This window comes from Gobius niger (assembly GCF_951799975.1).
Source record: "Gobius niger genome assembly, chromosome: 12".
Classification (NCBI taxonomy): domain Eukaryota; kingdom Metazoa; phylum Chordata; class Actinopteri; order Gobiiformes; family Gobiidae; genus Gobius; species Gobius niger.
This window is the reverse complement of record NC_136863.1, coordinates 8,648,638-8,669,354: the sequence shown is the minus strand read 5'-3', so window position 1 is coordinate 8,669,354 and position 20,717 is coordinate 8,648,638. Positions and strand designations below refer to the sequence as shown.

Sequence of the window (20,717 nt, the reverse complement as noted above, 5' to 3'; positions counted from 1 at the left end):
TAAATGTCAGATTATTTAGAACCGTGGTTTCCAAACTTATTTGTCTCATCCACGCCTTGGGTCATTCACTCCCAGTTATGAGTATGCTGCCATTTCATTTTAAAGTGGTCACCTTACACTATTTATTTGTTTAAAGACAGTGTTCAAATTTAAAATGAAGCTAAAATATTCATACCTGTCCAATTAATATTTTAAAACACTGCCAGAACAAAAAAACTATTAACTGTTATGATCTGGGGCTGCTGCAGTCGGAATGAGATCAGCTGACAAGCTGAACATCTTGAAATTTCTTCTTCCCTGATGGCATGAGCGTATTCCAAGATGACAACACCAGGATTCATGGGGCTCACATTGTGAGTTCAAGGAGGATGAAACATCAGTTTCACACATAGATTGGCCAGATCTTAACCCCATTGAGAATCTTTGGGATGTGCTGGAGAAGGCTTTGCGCTGTGGTCACACTCTCCGTGATCAAGATCTTGGTGACAATGTTATGCAACACAGGATCTTTTGACTTTGCGGACGCTTATTAAAACAATGCCACAGTTCTAATCAATGCTACAGGTGTGACCCAGCTGACCTGGTGTCGCCTCGGGGTCCCCCCAGAACAGCTGGAAGAAGTGTGAGTGGATCGGGAAGTCTGGGCATCTCTGTTACACTGCTGCTTCCGCGACCCGGCCCCGGATAAAGCTGAAGAAAATGGATGGATGGACGGATGATGACCTTTTCTTGATCAGGAAGGGTAGCTTTCTTTTCTTAGTTTCACCTTTTTAATTTCAATTAACTCCATGTACCCCTAGCGGCTATTTAGATTTTTTTCATCAATGTTCTCTGACAAACAAAACACAAGGTACAAACATATGGTGTATTTTATTTAAGTTAGTCATGGAGAAGAATTAGAAAATCAACATGGTGCAACACACACTGAAACAGTAACCATTATTTTTCTCATGAACTCATTCATTCAGGTGAACCCTGAGGTCACCATGGTCTGACAAAGATGCTGAACACATTGGCCTAAGGCACACCTTCAAACCAAACACATGACGATCATGCACAAAAACAGACTAGTGCCACACCGCTGCAGCACCACAACACAAGATAAAACTTTTTCCACTGTAGTCATGTTCAACACAATGTTACTGTGTCATTACAAACACAAAGATTATTAACAGCCTTGTGAGCAGGTGAGTACTGTGAGTGGAAAATGCAGAAGCCTGTAGAAGGTTGGACATCTGTGACTGGGTTTAGATACCCAGGAGTAATAAGGTGCTGATTTTAGGGACTGTACAATTTAATAATGGATAATCATTTCCTCTATTTATATGCTTAGTATTAATATGAAGATGTGGATTTAGAAATGGTGCTTTCCTGTGCCAATCTGAGGTAGAAAACAAAAACAGACACATGTTCTTTGCCTGCAGTTGAGATGGACATTCTTCAATAATGAGCAACAAGCACAAAGAACTAATTGTGGAGCCTCAAACAAGCTGTCCACTGCCAAATACCAGAGCGGCCCGCGCTGCAGTGCCCTGGCCTGCTCCTCTCTTCTGGACAATTACACCAAGTCTTTTAACAGCTTTTTATAAATTATTAGGAACGCTTTCCTACAGTGTTCTCACCCACGGAGACATGACACGGACATCTCCAAAACGCGCCCGAGGTTCTAAACGCCAACAGTCGCACACATTGCAGGCCTTCAGTGCACGGCAAAACACATCACACAATGTCTCACACTTGACGGCACGCACAGTTATTGCTTCAAAGAGGAGCACTTCCACACACATGCACGCAAACATGAATCTTTAGTGCGTCGAGTGGAAATGAGCAGCAGCAACAACAACAAAAAACATAATAAAATCAAGACGAAACAGATGGTGCAGGCCTTTTTTTAGAAGCTGCATGTCGAGAAAGCACCATATGAAGAAAACGCAGCCCAAAAATGATACAAAAAAGAATGGTTGAAATAAAATCTGCAGAGGCGGGTTGTACTCGAGTTGCAGAACTACTTCTTTGAGTAGTTTTAAAGCAGTACTTTTTACTTCTACTTGAGGATTATTTTGAAGTAGCAACTTGGGTTACTCTTTCCAAAGTGAGTAAAAGCTTCATACTGACAAAAAAAAAAGTGTAATTCATTTAAGCTTTAATTCATTTTTTTTGGAGTATCAATAATAATTTCTTCATTCATGTAATTGTGTGTGTGTTTTCTTAGTACTATTACATCAATGCTTAAAAATGAATTGGATTTTTCAGCTTTAAAGTCATATTTTCACCATGTACTCGTTTATTAGAGTACTTATTTGGGCCATAGCTTTTGACTTCTACTCCACTAAAATGATTTTAATGTTAACTTTTAGTCTTGCTTGAGTAAATGTTTTGGCTACACAACCCACCTCTGAAAACCTGGGACATCGGGAATAAAAATATTTTTAAAAGACAACAGTAGAATAGTACAGAAAACATGAAAAGCAAATGATAATAGTTTTTTCTGCTGCACACATTCTTTGGTCATTAAATAGACAAATTCTCTCGCACAAAGGCAATATCTAGTAACCAGCACAATACTTTAAAGGTATTAACGTTCTCGCGATACTGCCCATTTGAAATACTGCTAATCCATAACAATAATTTACATTTGATTATTATTTAGTGTCCCAAACTTTCTTAAATCTGTCTCTTTTCTTATAAACTAGGGCTGCACAATATATCTCCAAATAATCGTTATGCATATCGGCCTTCCATCTGACTGAGATTTAAAATTGTTTTTGCCAACACAGCCAAAAACAAAATTACATGGGCTTTTTATTAAGATCCTATTACTGTTTTGACTCAATTTGAAGAAAAAAAACTATGGAACTTTTCATGTGAAAAACAAACTTCATATTTGTCCATAATTTACCTTTTTGTGACCGAATGGCTGTATGAGCGGTCAACATGGCGCCTTTACTTTACACAGTGGCCTCTACAACGTTCCAGTACCAATTGTTTTGTAGGTGAGAGGGTGAGAGGGTCAAAAAACCTTCCAGAAACTCTAAAAACAATTGATCCTTGAGCATCATAGAGACCACTGGGATGGAAAGTAAAGGTGCAATACTTACCACAAGGTCACTAAAAAGGTCAGATATGCACAAATAAAAAGTTTGTTTTTTCACATAAAAAGTTCCATAATGCAGCTTTAAGCTTTAATGGAACAAACTGTGCTGAAATGGTTAAATAAAATTCTGCATCGCAACATTCCAAAACATTTATCGTCATATTGTGCAGCCCTGAATGTCACTGGATCCAAATGAAGAGGAACTGGTAGTTACTAAATTTGCCTTTGTAGGTTAACAATGATTTTATGCAGTTTTACCAACAAAATGTATGGTAGACGGCACGCCCCACCACGTACAGCAGTCACAGATGATCAAAAATGAAAACGCAAAAGGGCAGATGGCGTTAATGTCTCACTGTCGCCACCCTCTGGCAGTCCACAGGAGCAGCAAAGGCACAAAAACAGTTAGACAATCCCACTCCGTTCATTTCTTTTGTTTATGAGTAACGTGGGAGATCAGTACTGGGTCTGACCTTTGATAGTGCACATTAATAATCATATTTTTTCTTTTACAAAGACACGTTATCCTCAGCCCGCCGGAGTACAAAAAGGGCAAAGTAGTGTTGGGGGGGGGGGGGGTCAGGGACTGTTAGCCTTGTAGCTCCTCGAAGCACGTCTCGCAAACTCGAACTGGCTTTTTCGAAGACGGCGTCAGGGCGTTCTTTGCCGAGCACTCGCCACAAAATATGTTCCCACAGTGTCTGCAGTGATGCTGGAGGAGAAAAGGATATTAGTGAGAAACATGTTAGTATAACTGGTACCTCACAATATTGAGATTAATGTCAACATTGGTTATATTATGCTTCATTCAAGCTTTTTAAACTGCTTAAGGGTATCTTAGCCTTGATGTTTCTGCAGTATACAAAATGTCTACTACAAAATGTCTTTGTCCAGAAAAATACCAATAGTATTGAATATGTTATCAAATGCAGTTACACTTAGCGCCAACAGGGGGCAGATTAATACTATTAACAACTACAACCAGCAAACATCTGGTAAGGGAACAGAGTTTAAACAGGGACAGGGTCAGAACAAGATAACAGATTGCTCCGTATGACTCATATCAGAGTCTGGGCTGGAGAAAGAGGGAGACGGACTGAATATTTAGGATAAATGACCAAAACACCACTCCAGGTCTGTTTTATATGAGAATATAAAATTATAACATGATTAAAGCTAAAAAAAAATAGCTGATCTTGTATGATAAAGGATCTTTAACCAAAAACGCTGCCATGGGCTGCATTGTGACCTAGGGGTTAAGCCACAGCACACAGTCGGTCAAAAAAACACTATTGATTTTCATCAAGACTATTTATATTATAGATTCTCACAGAAGACATTCATTTAGGAATGAACACCACATTATGGACTTATGTGAAACAGTTGACATAAATTCTTCAAAATAGCCACCTTTTGCTTTGAAAAAATGTGTGAAAAGCGGTAATCAGTGAGCTTCTCATTGAAGTCATAGAAACAGTATTGACTTCACAGACTGTTAAAAAACATTTCAGCCCATTGAGAAAATACCAGGAGTAAAGGGTGGCAAATTTGAAGAATTTTAAATATAAAACACATATTCTGAGTTATTCTACCGTTTTTTGTTTCCTACTGAAATCAAATGCTTTTAAATGCTATTTTATTTCTCTTAACGGTAAAGACGCATTTATTTTCTTCTGCAATCTGCAAACATTACATCAAACAGGAAATTATGATTTTTTTTTTGAAAGGTACGTTTTGAGCAAAAAATGTGTGCTTTAGAAATTAATTTTAGTAATTTTTTGACAAAACTTTGCAAGACATGGCAATATTTTAAGAAATATAGATATATGCCAGTTAGAATCAAACCAAATGCTTTTAATGACATTTAAGGCCTTAATTTTGAATAGAAATCATTAAATCATCAAAAGCCTGTGCGTTATATTGATGGTTTGTACCTGAAAAGAAGTCACAATTAAAATCAGCCCGTCCCTGGTGTAATGTTGTCCAATAGATATCATAGTTGTTGATATTACAATATTTTGAATACAATGTGTAAATCTTTCAGCCTTACCTTCCTGATAGAAAGAGAGAAACCTCTCCCACAGGCCATACAGTTCTGCACCTCACTGTCATCCGCCCACTTCCTGGTTAAAGACTGCGACTGCTTGATCTGAAATCCCAAAAGAACATCGTTATTCAAGTGTAATGTTTTTTATTTTTTAATGCAAACTCTCAGCCTGCACAGACCTGGAGGGACTGGTTTTCGCGGCCCAGCTCCTGCATGGCGGCCGTGGTGTCGTCCACTTTGCGTCGTAGTTCCACCACTTTGGACTGCAGCTTCTCGATCTCTCCCTCTCCTTTAACACATCTGAGACACAGCCACACGGCACGTGTTGTATAAATAGGGACTCAAGGGAATTCCCCGTCGACTGGCTGCTTCACTCAATTATATTACCGTAATTTCCGGCCTATAAGCCGCTACTTTTTTCCCACACTTTGAACCCTGTGGCCAATATGACGGCCAGCCAAAATATAGCCGCCAACAGGCACTAGAGGCGTCTCTAGCAGTAAACACAAAAGTGAGACGGGCTTGGTGATAGATTATGGCTGAAATTCTAATCAATCATGAGCAACTTTTAAAATGATGAAGGCTCACTTTAGCCTAAATGTGGAAGGGCTTTGCTCGCCTGGGGAGCGGTCTGAGCTGGAGATGGGTTACACGTCACATCCCTACACTTCCGCATTGAGGTAGACTACACTGGCCTACACTGCGTGCCTTTTTTACGTGTTTATCACTGCCGTCCCTGCTGCCCTCCCTCAGTCCGCAACTGGACCTTTCTCCAGGATGAGGTGTCTCTTCCTCCTCATCCGAGCCATGGGCCGCTCTGAGCGGATGCACGGCACTAGCGCTTAATTGGCTAAAATTTACAGTTATCTTTTAAAGGCATATACTACTAAGTAGTGCAGCTGTAAATGAGGAGAAATATATCATCAGGGTTATACAGGAAGCCACATTTAATGCTTTTTAATGCCCAAATACTACATTTTTAATGCCACAAACAATAACAAATTGGTGTATATTTAATCCTCCAAAGATTTGTAAAATTCCATCAGAGGAACGAGGGGAAATGTTATAAACGCATGCAGGAAAAATAGTCCAGTCAAAGTAATTATTTTCCCAGAAGTTTAGATTTAATGCCGGTTTGAATCCAATTGAGCTTTTTAATGACATTTCAAGTGCGTAAGACACATTTGACACAATATTTAAGAAAAATTTACCCAGCTTGCTTTTTAGTTTGACCATTTTTGTGATGTTTATAGTGTCACTTCCTTAATGGACACTGACAGGAAGTGACATAGTTAGAGGCAAACAATTTTAAACTGTTGCCATGCCAACCATGTTAAGTCAAAGTCAATTTCTGTCAGATGATTAAAAATAAAATTAATAATAAAAAAAAGATAATTATGACTAAATTAGTCATATTCTCAAAAGCATTAAAACCGGTCATATGCAATTTAACAGATCTTAACTTTGGAACTATTCATTTAGTGACTTTTAATGCCCTGCGGAAACCCTGTATTTAATATATGCGTAATATGAAGATATTGTAATCTATCTAATGAGAAATGCTATACTTATTTAGATTTAGATTTTAGTTTTTTCACAATAAAACTAAGAAAATCAGAAATCAAGGTTGATCATTGTGAGAGGGGAAAAAAATGTTTAATCATTTGTCCAGCCCTACGTATCAACATCGTGACTGACCTTTCCAACAGCGCCCTCCTTTCGTCCTGGTTGTTCTGAACAGTGGCCTCCAGCACGGCGATCTCCCCCCTCAGCTCGTCCGTCTGCTTCTCCAGCTCCGTGACGCGCCGCTGACTGCCCTGCCACTCTCTCTTCAGGGTGGCCACGTTCTCGTTCAGGGCCGTCACCTGGATGCTCATCTTGGCCTCTGCCTCCTCCACGCGCTTCACCTGCTCCTCTCTGCCTCGTTTCTCCGCTGCCTGCAACAGTATATATACATTCAACACATTAGGATTTTGAGGCCGCCAATCCCCACCACCGCACACAACTATTTCCTTTATTTCTTAGCGTACCAGTTGATCTTGCAGAGCCTTGGTTTGGGCGAGCAGTGTCTCCTCTTTCTGGCTCTTGCCGTCCTTGGTGGCTTGGTGTTCCTTCTGCTCCTGCTGCAGTGCCCCCTGAGCTGCCTCCACTTTGCCCTGGAGCTCTAGTTTCTGCTGGATCAGAAGCTGTTTAGCCTCCTGCAACTGCACCAGCTCCTGGAAGCAAAGCGAGGAAAACCAAAATGACATTGTTGTGCACAAAAGTGGTCAGTAACTAAGTACATTCACAAAAAGGTACTATGTTTTTTGATGATCTGTACTTTGCTTGAGAAGTATATTGTTGAGACCTTGTAACGTGTATGCACTACATTGGAAATATAAATGAAAATGATACTTTATACTACACTACATTTCTATCAAGGCTTTTAAGACCCCCACTCCAAATTTGCAACATATTTGTGTTCTTAAAGGTGATAGATTAAGTGACTTAACATGACACTTTTTTATTATCTGACTAAAACTTAATTGCTTGTCAGAATTTGCCCTGCCTCCCAGATCTTACCTTCTCCATCTTCTCCTTCAGCGTCTTTAAATCTGCCGTGAGTTTGCCGTTGCTCTTTTCCAATGCGCCTTTCGTTTTGCTCAGTTCATCCACTTGGCTCTTCTCTTTCTCCAGCTCTGCCTTCATCTGAGTCTGAAAATTCATCGAATGTATCAGACTAATACTAAGCAAGGAAGGAAGGACTTTTTTTGTTTCTGTGTTAATAACAAACCGTTTGCTTTTGTTGCTCCTTCAGCGCTTCCTCTTGTTGGTGGATCTTCTGGTCCCGTTTGGCCAGGTCCTGCTCCAGAGACTTGCTGCCCGATGTCAATTCCTGAATTTGAGCCTCTAAACTGGTCTGACGAGTGCGGTTTGAAGCCAGTTCCTCTTGTGCCAGCTTTAGCTTGTCGTTTGACACCTTTTCAAGCAAAACAAATTGTAAATGTATGCGCCTGTGTGACATTGTTCAATCACCCAAGGGCACTTTTAACCACACGATTACTCTGGTAAATTTGCTCATTTCTGTTTGGGGATTTCTTCCAATACTGGATGGAAAGAAATCCTGTGACATGGCAGAAGCACAACAAAACAATGCCTTAATCAGAGCTCAGCAAAATATTAAGATGTGTGTTGTGTAGGGCTGGGTATTGTTCATTTTTTTTCAATACCGGTACCTTTAATGATACTTTTTTCATAAGCATCATGTCATATAGAACCATAAAACAGATTAATGTTAATTTATTCCTTTTCCTTCCATTTAATTTCTTTTGCATATGTATAATGGTGGAAAAAAACACTCAAATTTTTCCATATAAAAAAAAAATCCCAAAAATGTCCCAATTTTTTCATTTTCTTCCAATTTTTGTTACATTTTTTTTTAACGAATTTTTGTCCAAATTTGCCCATTTTTCTCACCTGTTTTTCCCCTATTTTTTTTTTCTTTAACTTGCGTTTCACTTTTTTTCTTTTAAATTTTGATGACCAACAGCATCAAAACTTTTAAAAACTTGCTTTTATTTTTTCAATACCAGTAGTAAAATCCCAAAATTATTCTATCGACACAAACATTTATATCGTTTGTCTGGCGTTATAAGTGATTTGCCTCAGGTGCACTGTGGAGTGTGTCAGACTGTTTTTAATGCAGGCTAGCTGATACCATAGAAATGCGCTAGCCTAGCACAAGCCTAGCGCCACGTAACTCTTCAAATATAAGGAATCCATGAATTACAAAAAAAAAATATCTCCAGAAATCAGCAACACTCTGGATAACTAGGAAATGAGGCCCTATGTCAAAAATCCTGAAATATCCCTTTAATGGTGCTGTTTTCGAGTCCACCTAAGAGCAGCTACAAGTGTAGTTTGCCACCACAGACTATTGAGTGGATGCACACACTGGCCCTTGGGAAGTTGTTTGTGAGGTCTGTAAAAGCGTAAATCTGTAAATGCTTTCAAATAAAATTCCCTTCCCATTACCGGCCACACCAACATTCTCACACACAATGATTTTCCTCATAGTGTGGATCAAACCATCTATCAAAATCATGACTTTGTGCTTTACCTTGAGGTCTTGTCGCAGAGCAGACGCCTCAGACTCCTTCCCAAAGAAATCCGACTGAAGCGTCTTCAGAGTTTCCTGGTTCTGTTCTAAAGCCTTCTGCAGCTCCAGGGACCGGCTCTTCTCTGAGGACAAACTCTGCTCAAGGCCTGACATCTGCGTCTTCAGTTTCTTCTCTTCTTCTCCCTAAAGCGTCACAGATGAACATTACAGAAATGGATATTGCTGTAGATGCCTGTTTGTTATGCTGAGATGCCTATATTTTACACAATGATCCAATGTTTTGTTTTTTAAGCTATATTGCGTAACATTTCACCCAATAAAAACAAGCGTTAATTAATCGTACAGTAACAAAGAGGCCCAGTGAACTTTGTGCTTACCTTTTCAACATTAACTTCCTGCAATTTGGCCACTTGCCCTTTCATCTTCTTGAGCTCTTCATCAAAAATCCCCTGCGCCGCCTTAAACTGTGCCTGCAGTTTGTGCATCTCTTTCTCCTTCTCCTTTAATCCCTCCACCGTCTTGGAGCACTGTTGTTGTAATGAGCTCAGCTGCTCTTTCAACTTCTTCTCTTCCTGAGTTTCAGAATAGCAAAAGACATTCAAACACTGATACGTTCACTACCTGCTAAGGCCTATTTGTAACCATTACCTCTTGCGTCCTCTCCAGTTGTTCTTTTGTTTCCTTTAGAGTTTTGGTGAGGGCCTCATTAGCTTTAGAAAGTTCCTGTTTGACTTTCTCACTGGCTTTGTCCTGTCGAAAGGTATAACACTGTAATTATTGTTGTTCGGTGACGTAATTTCATCTTAAAGCGGCCCAGATCATGTCGAAATCTCTTTTTTGACTGTTGTTCCCTTATGAAAAACATTCTTGGAGCCTTTTTTGTTTTGTTAAAGGCAGGATATGTACGATTTTTTTGTAAATATCTGAGGAATATGAAAAACATTCTTGGAGCCTTTTTTGTTTTGTTAAAGGCAGGATATGTATGACTTTTTGTAAATATCTGAGGAATATGAGGAAAACACTAAGAATACATCCTTCGGCCATTTTCTTTGACAGCTTTAGTGTTGTTCCTGTTGATTTGGCAGATGGCACTGTTTTCAGTTCTTTTTTTACTTGCATAAACCACCATGTTAGCTTTAAAACATTCAAGACAGTGAGGCCGTGCTCTTCTCTGATTGGTTAACCTGCCAGTCAATCACAATCCTCTGAACTCGAGATAAAACGATACAAGGCTGGACCTTCAAGTAACATTTAAACTTGCCTTCTCATCCACGGCAGCTTTGTGGCTCTTCTTCTCTGCTTCCAAATGACCCTGGGTTTCTTTCAAACTCTTGTTCGCTTTCCCGAGCTTGTCCTGCAGTGTCTGGAGCTCCTTCTTCGCCGCGTCCCTCTCTTGCTGGGTCTGCAGGAGCTCCGCAGCCAGACCCTGTGCCCTCTTCTCCTGCTGAGCCTGCTGACTCTTCCCCTCCAGCGTCACTTTGTCCAGACTCTGCTTCAGAGCGCTCCTTTCCTTCTCACAGCGGTCAAACAGCTCCTGCACTTCGGTTAGAGCTGCAGTCTTCTTCTGCAACTCCTCCTGTAGCGTCACAGCCCTTTTTACCAACACAAACACATACAGATTTATTTCATTATGTCATTAATTGTAATACTTATCGGAAAACACAGTCCTACCCTGCTTTTTCTTTCTCCAGTAGCTTTTGTAACTCCTTGGCTTTCTTCTTCACGTCGGAGCCTTCCTTCTGGAGCTTTTGTACTTCTTGGTGCGCTTTGTCTCGAGCTGCCTCCACCTCACTGACCTGGGTCTCCAATTTCTGTCACATAATAAACAAATAAATTAGTTTAACGAAGATCTTTTTTCCAGATATTTGGCCTAAGTTGTTCCACTGACCTTTTTGTGCCCCTCCAGTTGCTCTACGCTTTGTTCTGAGGCCAACAGCTTGTCTTTATATTCCTTCACACTGGCTTCCAGCTGGACGCATTGCTCCTTTCGTTCTTTGAGCTTTTGGTTTTGCTCCTCAGCCTTTTTCTGGAGTTTGATTAGCTCCTACAGAGGGAATAAAGTGTACGCAGTGTATAATTTGAAGTTTTGAAGCGTGTACACTGAGCGCTTCTGTATTACCTGCTGCTTATCCTGCAGCGCATGTTGAGCCGTCTCCAGGCTGTTTTCCAGATTGGCTTTTTGTGAAGCTTTGGCCGCCTCCGTGGACAGCAGCAACTCTGTCTTTGTCTTGAGCTGAGGAAATACAAACAATATACTTAATAATAGAAAAATGTGTGGACACTTGACAGGAGCAGTATATTAAACCTAAGTGTACCTGGGAGTCAAGCTGGGACACTTTCTCTCGGCTGTCTGTGAGCTGAGTGGTCAGCTCACTCACGGATGTTTCCAAAGTTTGGGCGCGGTCCTGTGCCGTCCGCAGCTGGGTCTTTTGCTCCTGCATCTGTTTGTGGAGGTTATCCTGCGCCTGCTTGTTGCTCTCGGACTGATTCTTCAGCTTGTCTGTCAGCTGTGTTACCTGAGAGAGACAGATGATAATTAAAGAGCTTGGTAATAGTCTCTAACACATCTTTATCACTATGTAACACTTTGTTGATTAGAAAATGTCATATTGATCTACAACAACTAAAACAAAAAATCCTGTAGTTTCACTTCCTTAGATTTACATGTACAGTACTCTATTTGAGTGCAGAATCATGCACCTTGCCATGTACCTTATTGGAAAACAAATCGTTTATCCAACTCTTTTGTCCCCTCTGTCACTGAACTGTTGAATGCTGAAGGGAGTGTGTCTATCAAGTGACCCTGACCTTTTTGAAATGTGTCCTTTTTTTATCATCCATTTTCTGTATTGTTGGAAGTGACACACGGTGAGAGTTGTGATGTGTTTGTGCAATATCTGTCTGAGGTTGCAGCAAATTAATTGCCCTTGAGGGATCAATAAAGTTTTCTGAATCTGAATCTATTAACTTCATCCAAATCATTACACTACACTGTATTTACGGCTATAGCAGTGGCTTATTGCTACCCTCCCCAACTGAACAGTCCTACTTTTATCTATTATGCTGTTTATCTAGTAATGCACTAGCATTCTTAAAGAGACTATACGGAGTTTAAAAATGTTAAAATTTTGCATTTTCCTCCCCCTACATATTCCAGCCATGTCATGATGTGTAGAATGAGCCCAGACCTGTTCATCACAACTGCCTCTAAAATCCTGCACTGTCACTCAAAAAGGTGTTAATTCGGGTCCGAGCTTCATATAGAAGGTGCAGTTACGCATAAGACCTGAGGTGGCAGCTGCAGTAGTGCATCTAGTCCCTTTAAGTGTCAAAATAAATCTGCATTCCCTCTATATTGGAGTCTCAAATAAAACATGACTGTATCTGAGCTCAAATGAAGTTTTTCTTGTACCTGTTCCTGCAGCGTGTGGTTCTTCTCTTTGAGCTGACTGAGCACAGCCGTCTCCCCCTCTCCGGCCTGGATCTTCGCGCACAGGTCCTCTCTCTCAGCTTCCAGTTGACTCACGATCTCTTTGCTCTTCTGCAGCAGAGCCTCGAAGTTTTGGATTTTCTGGTCTTTGTCCCCAATCTGACGCAAAACTTGCTCCAGGTCGTTCTGAGCGTCAAAACAACAGAGAATGCGTTTTACATGAGCATATGGCAGGGTTTGACTCCTAAAAAGTCACATTTTTAGAATCAAGATGGGTTATTTCCTTTGAGCTTTTTGTGAGCTTCTGTCTATTTCCATTTTATTTTCTTCACTCTCTTCCACTGACAAAAATCCCCGCTCACAGGAAGTACTGACACAAAGAGGAAATGCTTTAACGACAAAAGTGTTCGGGGCTGAATAAGGTGAATGAAAACCTTCATGATATTGCCCCATCCTTAGTGAAAAACTAAGATTGCTGCTTAAAACTAACAAACTATGCAACAAGTGAACAGTCAGTCATATGCAGAGTTAAGTACCTGTGCCTCTCGGAGTTTGCCGTTGGTGGCCTGCTGAAGGCCTTGGAGCTCCTGGTGCTGCTGTTTGGCCTTCTCCACCTGGTGCTGCAGGTCTGTGTTCTTGCTACCACTTTCCTTTAGCTAAGGTAAAAAACAAAAGGTATTTCTTTGACTTCATCTTTTTTTTCTTAAACTCTTTTTGTGTTGTGAATGAGTTGTATTTTTATCTATTTATCTCTTTATTACCTGTTCCTCAGCCCGGGACAGCTTGAGTTGCAGATCAGCTGCCTGCTGTTCACGGTCTTTGAGTTTTTCTCCGGAAAGTTGCCTCTGTTCTTTAAGACGTCCCTGCACCTCGCCCAGTTGTCTTTCAGTCTCCAGCAGTTTGGCATGCAGCTAAAACAGAAAATTCAAATGAGTGTTATACGTCATTTGTCTCACAATCCAAAAATATTCATATCGAGCCATATTGTTTATAGTAGCTTAGTTTTATTTGATTAACCAGGAATGTGTGAATGTGATGCAGCCCTATAAGTCATTATCATTACCTGGCTGATTTCGGTTTGCTGCTGGGCGCCCTGGCTCTCCTTCTCCTCTCTCTGATGTTCCAACTGTTTCCTCTCGGCCTTCACCTCGGCGTGCTTGACCTCCAGCTCAGTGACCTCGCTCTTTAATTTGGTGACCTCTTCTGCCCGCTCTCGAAGCTCAGCCTGGGCTTTATGCAGCGTGGCCTCGGTGCCTGTGGCCCGAGACTGCAGCTCATTGAGGTCCAGCTCGCGCTCCCTCAGACGCTCCTCCAGGCCTTTCTTAACCGCTTTCTCAGCGGAGAGATGCTTCTCCAGCTCCTGCTGCTCACTCTCTTTGCGTGACAACTTTTCAGACATGAGCTGTAGGGAATAAATTGCATACGACATGAAAAAGCGACACAGCGCATCATTTCATTGTAACACACATATTGCACTGGAAAAAATATGGAATCACTGTATTTTCATGCATGAGGTATTTTTCAAAGCAATGACACATAACAAGGGCTGGGTACCATTAAAATGTTTTCGATACCAGTGCTATACTACTAATATATTACAACAGGAACACGTGTCTAAACTGAACCTTTAACTTAATAATAGAAGTCATGTGATTAAAGCTATGGAAAGAACGATCACCTTCAAAAGAGCACTCAAGAGTGGAGACTGGAGAGTGGTATGGCATTCCCACAGGAGGGATTACCGTACTGGGCTGCTCAGTGTTATGTAAAGTGCATGTCCCGGCATAAACCATGTCGTGAAAGAGACGAGTGCTGTAGAGTACAACTGTTGTTAAAAACAGAGCCGCGTGCTAACTGGGGACTATGACAGGGCATCTGGGCTTGTCCCATAAACCACTACAGCCTCCTGGTCCAACACAGCTGCTGGACAACAACAAGTGCTAGGAGTCTCCCTGTCCCAAGTCTTTTATTTATCTCACTTTTAAAGAAGAGTCAGGACACATTACCCTACTGTAATCCTTGGTTTACAAAACTATAAACCCGCATTGGTCGCTCACCTGTCTGTTCTTAGTCTATATCCTCTCTCCCATTGCTTTTGTTGAGCATGGTCTCATAGGACAAGTATAGGATCAGGTCAGTTTTCTGTAGTGCTACAAAGTTGGATTAACTTGAACTGCCTGAGGTGAAACAAGGGCATGGCCGAATGAGAAAGCTCCTCTTAAGTCTGTTGAAGAATGACTTAAACCTTGGCAGGAACCCTAGGCGACTGTCACTATCCCTTTCCGATTGTAACAATGCGGTTATCTGGCACGGCGTGACGGCCCCCCCTGCTGGCTTCATAATAAAGCTGCGTGGGATTTCGTCCACGTGTTTAAGTCACTAAAGAAGGCCGATGACAGAATAGCATTGTTAAAAGACATAATACCGGACAACAGCGGATGGTTAACAGGTGGAGAGGCTTGTTAACATTACCCATAAATCTTAGTCATTTGTTGGAGGGGATATATGACGCCTTTTTATTCGAAATTGTAATCATAGCACGAAATCATGATAGTCGGAAAGCCTTGGTTTAAGTGTAAATCACCTGGTTTTGTTGCTGTAAATTATTCAGGTTGCTTTGGAGCTCGTGGATCTGTTGTGTGTAAACAGCGGCTTCTTGGGGGCCTTTCTCCAGCTCTGCCTTTAGCTGTGATATTGTCATCTGCAAAGACAAGTAAAGGGGTGATTTTAAGTACAATCTATTACCACAATACTTAAAGTTTATATGGGCAGCACTTTACTTTACAGCACAGTACTAGCATGGCAATACGATAGAAAAAGTGGTCTCTAAAAGTGTAATGACAAGTGCATGGAAACCGGACACTCACCTGTGTTCATTTATTATCATATGGCTTAAAATGCATTATAATATTGCACCCTTTTTGCATAGCACATTTCTCTACACTGAAACACGCTTTATGTTGGATTACTCATTCACTCCATACATTTTAATGGTAAGTTACTATTGTAGTCACACAAGATGCATTGCCAATCTGCACCACTATCCCTCATTATCCCTTTACCGTAAGTGACGGGGGTTCTTAGTCCGAGTTATGTGATTTATTATACACAACGTACCCAAAAATGTGTGCTTTTCCAACCCTGGCACACACTGACTAAGGAATAAAGGGTGGGCCCCTTTTAACTACTCAGGCTCCTCCCTCAAAACTTCAGTGTTCTTCACAATAAGAATAGAAACACAATAGAAACATCGTAGGGAAAGAAGAAAAATACAAATTTTAGTTGTGCCATGCCTCACTTCCCAAGAAACATAATACATTTTGTTTTGTGCAGGGTAAAGTCACTAAATATAAAAACAGAATGCTATGTCCCAATCATGATGAGTCATAATCAGGAAGCGAAAGTACCACTTGTGACAATGGAGACTCATGAACGGGAGGTGAATACTGATGGAAAGTTTGTTTGATGAGAGAGGATTGTTATTTCCATGCCATTTGCTATGTTATTTCTGTATTGTGTTGTGTAGTGCATGATTGTTAAATGACTATATGAGACAAAAAGAAAGGCTGAAGTAACAGAAGAAAATAATGAACTACTTTAAATGAACCCAACACTGATACAACCACAATCGAAGCAGGTTAGAACATATTTTACCTCCAATTTACGGATCTTGGGAAAGTTTACAGTACGTGACAACACAGGGAGGAGGGTAAGGAAAGAGAGACACAGACAAAGGTAAGTCACAATAGGTTCATTCTAGAGTAGTCAGATCTGATGTCACTGGAGGGCAGGTTTGCTGACACAAAGCATCACAGTACAAGGATACAAATGATCTAAATAACGTATTAAACTGCATTTTATCATGGATATGTCCGCGGGCTCCTTAATGGGTCCAATATATATGCACAGGTTCTGGGGCGAAAGGGAAGGTGGCTGCATAATTCATATAATAATTAATAGGCATGGGCAGTATAATACCTACAGCGCATTAGATAAATGCACAGAGGCAGTTGATGGGAGGGTTAAACAATCAACATCAAATCGGAATCGCAATTAGTAACTTCCAAAGACGGCAGTTATTCACTTCTTTTGATTGCAGTTTGCACATTAGTCTTTTTACAAATGACAGGCCTAAAGACTGTAGGTTAAAAATGTTTCCAAACCAATCCAGAATGATCCAGGACGCAACATACCTCGGCGGTTGTGTGGTTGGCCTGCAGCTGCTCGTAGTGGTTTCGGAGACGCTCTGACTCCTCCTCTTTCTCACGTGTCGTATGGTCCATTAACGTCTGCACCTGCACCAGCTCCTTCTGCAGCACCTCCACGTCCTCCACTCCCGGACGCTGCAGCTTTAAGGAGAAAAGAGGCCGTGATGTTTAACACAGGAGAACATAGAAGTACTCACCTTTGGTGTCAAACTACGAATTAGAGCCCGACCGATAAGGATTTTTGGGGTCCGATACGATACTGATATGAAGTCCGATGGCAGATAGCCGATAGATAGGCCTACATTTTCAGTAATTTAATTTTCAGTATTTTCTTATCTCTCAAATAGCCTATAGTTAAACATTTATTAGTAAAAGGTTCCAGTCATAGAAATATATAATAGAGGTCAACCGATATGGGTTTTTATATGGCTGATTTTTTTTAAATGTCTCGTCTACAATCTTGTGTATAAACAGTAAAATCTGTCACTGTTGTACTGTGAGAGCAGGGAATGCTGTATAAGGGGCTGATTTATTCAGGACATTCTGGTTTAGTAGGTGCCTCAGAGGGAGCTTGTTTGAAAGACAAAAATCAGCAGATTCCAAAACTAAAAATGGTAAGTCTCTGGGCAGGATCTTGTGTCTCAAAACACAGACGATAGTGTGACATTTTGTGCTCAGTAGAAGCGCACTGTGATCTTGCCACTCCAGACTTGGTGCATTTCAGTGGGTGGACGCTGTAGCTCTTTCTCTCTAGATATGAACATTGTTTAGCTCACGATGGGGTAAATAAAGTTTTTAGTTTGACCTGTGAGAGCCTAAGGCTTAAGAAAGAACGCAAGGCAGTGCAGTGTAAACGAGGAAATGAATGACGCCCCTTCACAAGTGGCGGAGGCGAATAGCTCAAATAGCTCCACCACTCGGAAAATCATTCGCCAAGAGCCTGCACCCCTCCGTGCGCCACCACAAGAACTGGCCCTCTATCTCTTATGGTTCTGAAATGATACGTCTCAAACATAAAATATATAGAAGAGGTGTACAAACTTGTGACTGATTGTCAATGCGATGTTTCTCGAAGGAAGTTGTGGAAGGGCTCATTTTAAAGCTCTGACTGGGTTCTTTCCTATATACATCTATATCACTCGGGCTCTACTATGAATATGGTAAATAGTATTAGTTTATACTTTTTTTTGCCAAAATGGGTGAAAATTTACTTTTCTTGTCAATGTTCATTCAAGTCAAAAATTGACTTGTGGGTGGTTGGTGGGTACAATTACAGTTTAATATCTTTGCAAATGCAAGAAAGATGTATTTAAACGTCTGCATTTCAAATTATGGTTACTGTATATTTATTTCACAATAAAGACTAAGCAATTCTTCTTTTGTCTTCATCATGAGTGTGTTGTGTTTCAAGTACCAGTTCAGTTTGAAGTCTCTCATTCTCCTCCTTCTCCTTCTGCAACTGTTCCGAGATCTTAGTTAACCTCTGGTCAGCAGCCTGTCGCAGGCTGTTTTCCTCATCATACCGGGACTTTAGGTCTGCAAATTTGTGCAAAAATGTTTTCATTTGCAGGCAAAATGCAAGGTTAAGGAACTCATAGATTTTCCTGGGCGACCATTCATTTTCAAACTTACCCACTATCTCTGTGGCCAGCTGGGCAGCCTTCTGCTCAAACAAGTCTTTCATCTGTTTGATGTTGAACTTTTCTGTCTCTGCTTCATTTAGCTTCTTTTCTAGGGCTATAAAAGCACATCACTTATTAGTCAATGATGCAGCATATCTTCTAAAATATGTAAATCAATATAAATGTCATCTCCTCTACCAGAATCCTCAGGCCCATCGGTCTGTGGAGAAAAGTGATCATGAGTCAGCATTATATTTAGCCATTTTTTTCTGTATTTATATAATAGTCATTCTTTAGTTAGAAAACAATTCCGAATGAATTACTTGCTTCAGATGCCCTTGGACTTTGTCTAACTCCTTCTTGAGCTCTCCAGAGAACCATTTCTCCTCCTAATGAAAGGTGAATTTTATTTTACGTTTTGGAAAAGGATAAACACTTTGCAACAATACCTTCAGTGATGCATGCAAATCTTGAACTTCTTGCCGTAACATTGTTAGGTCTTCTCTAAAAGCAGAAGAAATATATTATAAATAACATTATCATGGAGTTCAAACAAATGAGATTTTTTGTGTTTTTTTCACATCATCTTACCGAGTGGGGGCCATGTGCGCAGGGAGGTCCCCGGTGTCATGGAAAAGCTCATAGTGCTTAAAGAGATCCTCTGCAGTGTTATGGGACTTCATGCACTGAGGACAGATGAACCCCTGGGCAAAATGCATTAGATATGTTGTCCTTAGGAACGTTATACATTTGCGCCATAATATTTACTGTTCATCTAATTCAGAGTTTATTCAACTTGTGTAGTGTCAGGACAGTATCTGTATTGTTACACATCAAGTTGTAATATCATGCATTGGACATAATACCTCAGAGGTCTGGTCATGGTTCTGATCTGTGCTGGGCTGCTCTGACTCTGCATTCTGGGAGCCTCCTTTCCCAGGAGTCTGGAAAAAAGAAAGGTTTGATGATGACTAGAACACATTTTGAATTCATATCCAGCTTCCAATTCATAATGGGTACACTATATTACAGATCAATTGGCCAGTTTATCCAACACACCCAGTGAGTGATTCCAAAGGTCATAACAATCATTGCAGAACGCACTTAATGGATGATTTACAGTGTTATTCACAAAAACAAGAGTGGCCATTTCAGTGATGAAGTCAGACGGTAGTATTAACCTTGCACCAATAAAATGTTACGGAATTACAGAGCTTTATGGTAAACGGGTACATGTTATTTGGTGTGCAATGCTAGATTAGCTTGGCTGGTCAATTCACCCTCCCACCACTTTGCCCATGTGACATGTCATTTTAGCTAAACAATTGAGGACAACCTTGCCCACAGTGTGACAAAAATGTAAATAGTGTTATCCTTCTCCTTGAATGGCCCATTTATTAGTCCTAGAGCTATGGTGGCGAAGCGTCAACATTAGATTAGCATGTTAGGGTGGACGATGAATTAAATAAAGCTACCGCTAACATGGATAGCTAGCAGAAATATGCATTTGCTGGGCTTTTAACTGCGGCAGTCATGTTCATGTTTATATTGGCAAATGTTGACAAAAACACAGCAGCTGCAAACACTATAATGGCGAGCAGGAATACAAAAACGTTTAATTTAGCTGTGGACTGCTAACTAGCTACCCCACGTAGGGTGCACTCGATTTGTGTACAACGACAGGGGACGTTTGGTCATTGTCATAACATAAAACATGTCACCGCCCATCCGCGACAAGCCGTGCAGTAAATCAGAGAGCGCCGCTATATAAACAGGCCTGTGTTCCTCATAAGAAACCAGATTGTTTTAATAACAGTTGCGTTATAGCAGCTATTTATGGCGCCGAGGCTTACCATTTGAAGTATTCGTCTTAGCATTGTTCCGTTTGTGTTGGTTTATTTCCTAAATCCGGTGGTTTGGCCGATCCAAAGTTGAGTCGCTGTCCGGCACCTGATCAGACTCCAGTAGCAGCAGATGGGCAGGTCAGAGGAGGATGGCTGAGCAACACAGCCTCTAGTTACATATTAAATCATTATGATCTCAATAACTGGTGTCAGAGACATCACACAGACATATGTCCTTTATTCAGTTCAGGTTATCTTTCCAGCACACAGACATGCTGAAAAATAGATTTATATAGGCCTAATTAAATGGTTCAATAAAATGTAATTAGTATGCAAACTGCATTAGATTTTTTTCTTTTCTTTTTTTTTTTTT

At 40.7% G+C, this 20,717-nt stretch overlaps 1 protein-coding gene across 1 annotated transcript; it reads right to left on the bottom strand.

Moving 5' to 3' along the window:
- Nucleotides 1-3,575: 3,575 nt before the first annotated feature.
- On the bottom strand, nucleotides 3,576-20,506 carry eea1 (early endosome antigen 1). The gene is made up of 30 exons (XM_079567164.1): nucleotides 20,354-20,506; nucleotides 19,367-19,444; nucleotides 19,092-19,204; nucleotides 18,950-19,004; nucleotides 18,824-18,889; nucleotides 18,699-18,720; nucleotides 18,511-18,615; nucleotides 18,293-18,414; nucleotides 16,864-17,019; nucleotides 16,325-16,339; nucleotides 15,255-15,371; nucleotides 13,734-14,072; nucleotides 13,432-13,581; nucleotides 13,207-13,326; nucleotides 12,653-12,856; nucleotides 11,556-11,756; nucleotides 11,360-11,473; nucleotides 11,129-11,284; nucleotides 10,912-11,051; nucleotides 10,502-10,832; nucleotides 9,889-9,990; nucleotides 9,618-9,812; nucleotides 9,241-9,423; nucleotides 7,915-8,100; nucleotides 7,704-7,835; nucleotides 7,172-7,357; nucleotides 6,840-7,078; nucleotides 5,321-5,441; nucleotides 5,145-5,243; nucleotides 3,576-3,806 (listed from the first exon to the last, which is right to left on the bottom strand). Exons 1-30 carry the CDS (start codon nucleotides 20,375-20,377, stop codon nucleotides 3,684-3,686), a joined length of 4,194 nt encoding a protein of 1,397 aa, XP_079423290.1. The 5' UTR covers nucleotides 20,378-20,506; the 3' UTR covers nucleotides 3,576-3,683.
- Nucleotides 20,507-20,717: the final 211 nt, after the last annotated feature.

Coding starts and splice junctions, on each gene's coding strand:
- eea1 (XM_079567164.1), bottom strand. CDS start 20,377: ATGCTAAGACGAATACTTCAAATG. Junction 12,857..13,206: donor GCAAACTCCGAGAGGCACAG/GTACTTAACTCT, acceptor TTTGACGCTCAG/AACGACCTGGAGCAAGTTTT. Junction 11,474..11,555: donor TGTCCCAGCTTGACTCCCAG/GTACACTTAGGT, acceptor GTATTTCCTCAG/CTCAAGACAAAGACAGAGTT.